General features: G+C 35.4%; 1 protein-coding gene and 1 pseudogene across 1 annotated transcript; both read right to left on the reverse strand.

Moving 5' to 3' along the window:
* Nucleotides 1–792: 792 nt before the first annotated feature.
* Nucleotides 793–3,298, reverse strand: LOC107706468 (uncharacterized). Its single transcript, XM_016510184.1, has 5 exons — nt 3,275–3,298; nt 2,182–2,363; nt 1,877–1,999; nt 994–1,219; nt 793–901 (listed from the first exon to the last, which is right to left on the reverse strand). Exons 1-5 carry the CDS (start codon nt 3,277–3,279, stop codon nt 793–795), a joined length of 645 nt encoding a protein of 214 aa, XP_016365670.1. The 5' UTR covers nt 3,280–3,298.
* Nucleotides 3,299–4,287: 989 nt separating this feature from the next.
* The window catches only part of LOC107706437 (complement C1q subcomponent subunit B-like), a 4,416-nt pseudogene continuing 824 nt past the window's right edge, over nt 4,288–7,879 (reverse strand).

Here is a 7,879-nt window from a genome sequence, read left to right on the forward strand (position 1 = left end):
GACTAGATGATGCAGCACACATTCTTGTTTTCTTTTTTTTGGAGAAAACGTTTATTTTATAATGTGATTTTTTTTCCGCCCCACATCCAATTGTTTTACTTAAGTGAAAGTTTAACTTTTGTGAATATTTCGAATGATGGATCAGACTTTATTTTCACTTGCTCATATTTACCAAGGAGTCTAATAATTCTGGAGACAGATCTTTTACAATTTCTCAAATGTCATTTATTCCTGTTATGGCAAAACTAATTTTTTGGCAGAAATATTTTTTATTATTGTTACCAATGTCGAAAACAGTTGTGCTGCTTAATATTTATGTGGAAACTGTGTAAGATAGACAAGAACGCATTTTAGTTTTAGGACAACTTTGATGAAAGGGTTTGATCCACTTCAAATGTTGACTACTGTATATATATATATATATGTGTGTGTGTGTATGTGTATACACATACATATGCACATGTAAGGATTCTTTGATGACTAGAAAGTCTAAGCTAACAGTATTTATTTCAAATAGAATGTTTTGGAAAACATAAATGCCTTTACTATCACTACTGATCAGTGTAATACATTCTTGGAGAATAAAGTTGTAATTAAAATGGATGAGATGTTTTTTCAAATGTAAAATTAAACAAATATATTTTCTTTGAGTTTCTAAAGATATTAAATGTCATATTGTACAGGAGAAAGGTAACAAGTAAAGCCGAATAACACAAATGCTTGATTTAAAGAAGCTTTTTGTGTTATGCATCCATTGTATAAATGCACTTTTTTGACGGTTTTCTCTGGCCTTCAACCGTCAGCTACAGCTGTTCTTTTGAGACGGGCAGGTGGTGGGCGCGCGTGCACAGACACGTCCCAGCCTGGAAAAGCCTCTTTCTGCACTGTTTTGTATTCAGCTCTATAAAACACAGATTTAAGTTCATCACTTTAAACATATTCTGTTAAGATTTTAAGTAAAACTGAATGCAGGTTCAGTGGTAGTACACTTACCTCATTGAAGTGTTGATCGCCAGGTTGTCAGGATGAGGGGCGACCTGATTTCTCCGGACATAGATTCTATTTGGAGCAGGGAAGTCCTGCTGGTAAAGAGAACATCTCTGTGCTTGGCCAGTCCTGTTTTCTCTTGCGGGGATTCTTCCATGCCACACAATCAGAGCGCCATCTGGTTTGTAATAAGGGTAATCCTCTCTATTTGTTGTGCTGAAACTCCTGTCACCTGCAATTACATAGAGATATTTGGCTCATACAGGTTTAAGTTTACCATAGGTATAAATAACTTTCCGAATCAATACTAATACTAACTACCTATTTTCCAGAATTTCAATAAATTCCCTTCCATATAGAGATAGGCTGCACTGTAATATATTTTTAAATGTAATTTATTCCTGTGACGGCAAAGTTGAGTATTTTTGAGCAGCAATTACTCCAGTCTTCTGTGTAGGCCTACTCAAGAAACATTTCGTATCACTTGGTTGTAATTATTAAAGTGAAAATGACAGGGATTTTTCACATTTTATGTAAACTGTAATGTCTTACAGTGTAATACATTGTAATGTCTCCTTGCTGAATAAACATATTTCTGTTTTCTTTTTGTTGTTGTTGTTGAAAACGTTGACCCCAAACTTTTGAACATTATATACAATATATAATGTAAATATCTCTTTTTTTCAGCCTTCTAATCTTGTCTGCTAAGGAAATCAGTTATTTAATAATGAACTTAATTAAACTTTTAGTGTAGAAACAGCAGTTATGTAGTGATAACTAATATTTGACTCATCTGCAAAATAGGTTAGGTAAGTTAACAACAGATGGTTGGTAGCTTTTCTAATTGATACTAATTAATTATTTTCCCAAATTCCAATGAAATTCATACCATCTAGAGTTAGGTTGCACTGTAGGATCTTCTTGGGCTCTACCTTTGGGCAGGGTTTGGGTCCAAATTCAGTTTCTGTTGTGGTTACCATCTTTTCCCGCTTACCAGGGTAGAGCAGTAACCCTGAAGAGGAGATTTGTTAGCATATGTCATTTTTTGGCACTCATTCAAATATACTTTAGTCTAATTTCTGAATGACATGTGCCATTTCCTGACTGTTACAGACTTAACGATAGTCATATATCTGTGGGAATTCTGAATGAAAGTTAAAGGACAAATCAAAATCTCCTTGTTTCACTGCTTACCTGCCAAGGAAGGAAGTTCTCCAAGCATTGGAAAGGCTCGTGGGTGTTTCGATGCCATTTGACCATTTTTGAGGAGCAATATATCTGTTCTACATGGATGACCAAATGGGATTCTTAGAGATGGTCTCTGTTGCTTGCTGATTGTCTTCTCATGAGTGGCCATCTTTGCGTTACTGTTGAGACTGAATATTTAAACGTGTATAAAAATAAAATAAAATAAATGAATGAAGGTGATTTCAAGGTTATGCTGGTTTCATGTTTTTAATCAGTCATTTTAATCACACTTAAATATTTTTGGTTATATTAAGTGGCCTTAAAGCTGCAGTCCTTAAATTTTGCCTCTTTGACGCCATCTCTGTTTGAAAACTTGGAATTGAAGTTACTTGCGGAATTATCTTCCTTGCATGGGTTGTACTCTGGCACGGCTCCAGTGCAGATGAATCTAATGTTTTGAGGAGGATGTGTGGCAGTCAGTCACCGGCCGCACCGGTGTGAATCCTATACTTAGTAATCACAGATTCTAGCCTACGTCTTGGAATATATGACCCAAATAAGAACCGCCATCAAAATAATTTTTTGACATTTAATTATTCTGGCTGCTGTGCGAAAAGGCTAACGATCTGCCACCTGCAGCATCCTCACATGCGATAACCTAGTAGCTGGGACAACTTCTTTATCTTTACAGACGTGACATAATGACGCAGCAGCATGCTCGAATTTCCCGCAAAAACCTACCTGTACCACTCAAATTAGAAAACATTATTATAAGCTAATCGTTGTGAATCGGGCTAAAGTAAGGCGATAGTTTTGAACACTGGCTGGTTATGTACTTGCTCAAATATTGATTTTGGATCATTTTTAACCAAACAAAGTTATGGGCTGCAGCTTTAACTACTGTGTACTTAAATAAAAAAACTAAGTACAATGTTAAGGCCACTTAACATAAAGTGGGACCATATTTTCTAATAAGATACTTCCTATGTATACATTTGCACTATATATTCAGAGTAGTTATTGGCTGATTACTAAACCTTTATAGAATTTAAAATGATTTTACCTTGTCCTCTTTGTCCTGCAATTGAAGTGAACTCACCTCATGCATGGCAGTTTTTTCCCCATGAATCTGATTCCTGAGCACTTTAGTAGCTGCTGATTATTTTACATTCTTGCAGCACAGTGGCATGTTTGTAAATGGCTGTTACACTCAGTTAGCGGCTGTTGCCATGGCTGCTCTATTCTTTATAGAAAGCCTGAAGGGTGATGGTCTCAGCTCAAGAACAATGAGTGTTCTGTAATAAATACCGTAGACTGACGTGACGCTGCAATTGTGCTCAGCATGAGATTTTTGTTTAATCAAACCTGAAGAAAGCCTGTTGATTTAAGTTTGTGCTTCAATTTATTAATGGATAACACCCAAGAAAACGCATACTGTTATTGTTGCCCTAATGTTGTTATACGGTTTGGTTATTTCCATGGGAACATTCTTATGAATGTTTAGGCTGTTCCTTTCAGGTTTTATTTTTAAATAACCATAAACTAACATTTTTTAGAACATTCTGGGAACCTAAATTGCTAACTGGGTAAAAACTAGCTACATTTCTACATGTATAAAAATTGTTATACAGTATACAGTCAAAAGTTTGGGTTTTGACCTATCTGTGTTTTTTTGTTTTTTTTGGAAAGAAAATACTATCAAATGCTCACCAAGGCTGTATTTAGTTGATCAAAATAGTCCACATGTAATATTGTGAAATATGATTACAATTTAAATGAAATGTTTTCTATTGTAATACATTTTAAAATGTAATTTATTCCTGGTGGCAAAGCTAAAATTTTCAGCATTCATTACTTCAGCATTTATTTGAAATAGAAATCTTTTGTAACATTAAAAATGACTTCATTGTCTGTTTTGATAAAATGTAATGCCTCCTTGCTGAATTCTAAAATTCTAAAAAGGAAACAAATCATTTAACAATGCACTTTATTATACTTGTGGTGAAATAAGTCAAGAAACAACAATATATGATTCCATATAGTTTTAATCAACAATAACTTTGGATACATTTTTTACCAATTACAATCTAAGGAAGAGTAAGAGTGTGGCTGATCAAAATCATCTTATCCATTCATTGGGAAGAGCAAGAAGCCTGTAAAGGTGCAGTCAGTGTCTCTACTGAAGATAGAGCTTATTGCAGTTGCCTGTACAGACACTTTATCCCCAGTTTTCAATGGCAGTACCACAGATCCTGCAGTTACCATTATCATCCCAGGTGAATTGCAGAACCTGACCTTCTCTTCCTCCCCTACCTGAATCTTTAGGCAGGCAGACTGACTGGATGAAATGTGGTAGCTTATGTAATACATGCCAGCTTTTTCCACCTTAAAGTAACCGTCCGTCACTATCAAAGACATCACCTGCCCCGGAGGTCAGTGGGATTTCAAAGCCGATTAATTTGTCTGGAAGAACTCTCTGTGACCTAGGACTTTTTTTGTAAGAGAAAACAAAATACTGATTTGGAGTATCTACCCCCGTAAAATCTCCCCTCTCTCCAGTAGCCCCTCACTGCAGAACAAAGATCCAGGGGGCGGGGTTGGATCCACATCTAGGGGGAGGAGATGGTAGGTTTAGAGGGGGAGATGGGTGGGTTTAGGGATCAGGGGGTGGAGACGGGTAGGTTTAGGTATATGTAAGGTGGGAGGAGTTGGATCTGGATCCAACCTCACCCCCTGGATCTTGTGTTCTGCAGTGAGGACCATCTTCCTCTTTCCCTTTGGTCCTATTGGCCCTGGTGGACCTTGTAGTCCGTTGTCCCCCTTCTCACCAGGCCTGCCTGGGAGTCCAGCAATTCCAGGATCCCCTTTTGGCCCAGTTATTGGCACTTACTCACCTGCAATCATGCACACAGCTGGGTAAAGTGAGTTTAACCTTTATGTTGTGTTCCGGTCATTTTGACTCAGGGAGGATTTTCTTTTTCTAGAAAATGCTAGTTAATGTTCTCACATTAGACTAAAACTTAAGGGATAATCCACTAAAAAAAGAGAAAAAAAATCAGTCATCATTTACTCACCCTCAAATTAATGAATTAAGAGCATCTCTGTAGTTCCAAAATATGGACAAAAAAAAAATCCAACTGAAATCAATGGGCACTAGAAACTGTTTGGTTATCAACATTCTTCAAAATGTCTTATTCATACAGGTTTGGAAAAACTTCGGCGAGTAAATTATGAAAATGAAAATAATTTTAATTTAAAAGAAAGAAAGAAAGAAAGAAAGAATTTTGTTTTTGTTTTTTTACTTCTTAAACCTTGTTAAACTTCTGGTGTTCCTAGTCAAATGACTGGCCTACAAAAAATTGCTTATGAATTTCCAAATATTGGATTCAACCTTTTTATCAACAAATTTTGTATTTCTTTTTAGAACGAATTGGCCTCATTAATCTAAGCTTAAGAAAACATCAGCTTTTGAGTATATATTGCCAAAATTATCAACAAATAAAGCTTTTTTCTCTCAATAACTGAGGTGCATAAGCTCAGATCAGTGAGGCCTATGACTAATCAGTTCCAAAAAGAAATCTAAAACCTGTGCTAATTGGAAAAAAAAATCAAGTTGACAAAAAAGAGTGAATCCTTCATTTAATAAAAAATAATATAGCATAATTTTTAAAAGGCTGGTCATTTTTAGCCATGAACACTAAATTAGGTAAAGGGTTTTCAGCACAGAGTTTTTAAATGCACAATTTTTAAATGCAGAATTTTTAATTGAAATTTTATTTATCAGATTCTTTGCCTTTATTTAGGACAGTCAGGAGAAACAGAAGGTACATTTTTGACTTTCAATTTGCAGTTTTTCACATAGAAACGTAGTGTAATCACTATACCTGGATCTCCCTTTTCTCCTTTTGCACCATCCTTCCCATCGGTACCAGGAACTCCTGGAATACCTGGTCTTCCAGAGAAACCCCTGTTGCCATCACATGTATCTGACTCAGAGGAAGCCACCAGCAAGAATATAATAGTAAACTGCAGCACTGTATGTGCAGGCATGAAGATAAATGCCTGTTTATCTGCCTGTATTAAAAAAATTAAAATATTTAAAAACAAGTGCCATGTCAAGGAAAATCATTGGACAATTCAGTTCTGCTACAGCAACAGATATAAGCAAGCATGTACATTTTCCTTTAATCAAATGATGTATTAATTTTTGAAAACAGAAGCCATGTACAGATTTGTATCAATAAGATTCATAATTTATCTTACCATTTTATCTTCCAAGAAAGCTGTTGGAAATACAGAGGGATAGCTTCAAAGATGAGTGTTACATTAAAGTGTTTTCTCCCGCCTGCATGAAGAGCACTGATTTAATTTCCCAGTTTCACAGGAGAAGTGCAGTGTTGCACAATAAAGGGAAGTAATGAAACATATACTCATCATTCACATATTCATTTAGATAAACCTTGAATTACCTTTTTCATTAGTGTTATTGACATTTTATTTTGCTAATGTTTGCAAGTTCCATATCCCTTTTCTGAGAAATTGAAGATGGAAGCGAAGTTATCCATATTGGACAGTGCATTGACAAAACATAAAAACTGTAATTTGTCAAGACAATTTACTGAAGCATTATTTTATTTGATAAGTAGCTTTTCAAAACTCGATTGTGTGCATTTTCCATGAGTAAAACATACAGTGTGTTTAACAAGCATGTCTTATCGCTCAACTTCATAGTTCTGAACAGTGCAACAATCAGTCAGTGTGCATGACCCTTACGAAAAAGAAGTTTATTCAAGTGTGCTATTAGTATACTTCTTTTAAACTAAAAATAGGAAAGTATACTTTTAGTCTACTTTTATGTACTTCTCAGAAATGGGCTTTATGTACTTCTCAGAAATATACTTAAAATGACATTTAAGTATACTTGACTTATACTTAGAAAAAAGTCTGTGTTGTACAAATATATTTTTCATTGTTATTTCATGTTATTTAATGCATTTATTGTTGTTAATGTTAACAAATGAGATATTGTAAAGTGTTACCAAAACCTTTAATGATTCATAAGCATTTTTAACGATTTGATTGATCTATAATAACTAAGATGAACATTTTTTTACTAACACAAATAAATACAGTAAAACATATTGTTCATACTTAGTTTGTTAGTTGTGAATTAACTAATGTTACAAAACTATATATTTTAACTATTAGTTAACATGAACAATATTTATAAAGCATTTATTAATGTTAATTAATATTAAGTCCAAAATGTATTAACCTTAAGTCCAAAATGTATTAACCTGGAGCTGAACACGCTCAAAACTGTAGAGATGATAGTAGACTTCAGGAGAATCCCCCCTGCTCTCCCCCCACTCACCATCATGGACAGCACTGTGACTGCAGTGGAGTCATTCAGGTTCCTGGGCACAACCATCTCTCAGGACCTGAAGTGGGACACTCACATTGACTCCATTGTGAAAAAGGCCCAGCAGAGGTTGTACTTCCTTCGTCAGCTGAAAAAGTTCAACCTGCCACAGGCACAGATGACACAGTTTTACTCCGCTATTATTGAGTCGGTTCTGTGCTCTTCTATAACTGTCTGGTTTGGGTCAGCCAACAAATCAGATATAAGAAGACTGCAACGGACTGTTAGGACAGCAGAAAGAATCATTGGTGTGCACCTGCCCAGCCTTCAGGACTTGTACAA

Source organism: Sinocyclocheilus rhinocerous, unplaced genomic scaffold (assembly GCF_001515625.1).
Source record: "Sinocyclocheilus rhinocerous isolate Xijiao unplaced genomic scaffold, SAMN03320098_v1.1 scaffold1405, whole genome shotgun sequence".
Lineage (NCBI taxonomy): Eukaryota > Metazoa > Chordata > Actinopteri > Cypriniformes > Cyprinidae > Sinocyclocheilus > Sinocyclocheilus rhinocerous.

Bases quoted from the DNA above. Each gene is read 5' to 3' on its own strand.
- LOC107706468 (XM_016510184.1), bottom strand. The intron at 2,000-2,181 runs GTAAGCAGTGAA...TCTCCTCTTCAG, and splicing joins AGAACTTCCTTCCTTGGCAG to GGTTACTGCTCTACCCTGGT. The intron at 902-993 runs GTAAGTGTACTA...TGTGTTTTATAG, and splicing joins GCGATCAACACTTCAATGAG to AGCTGAATACAAAACAGTGC.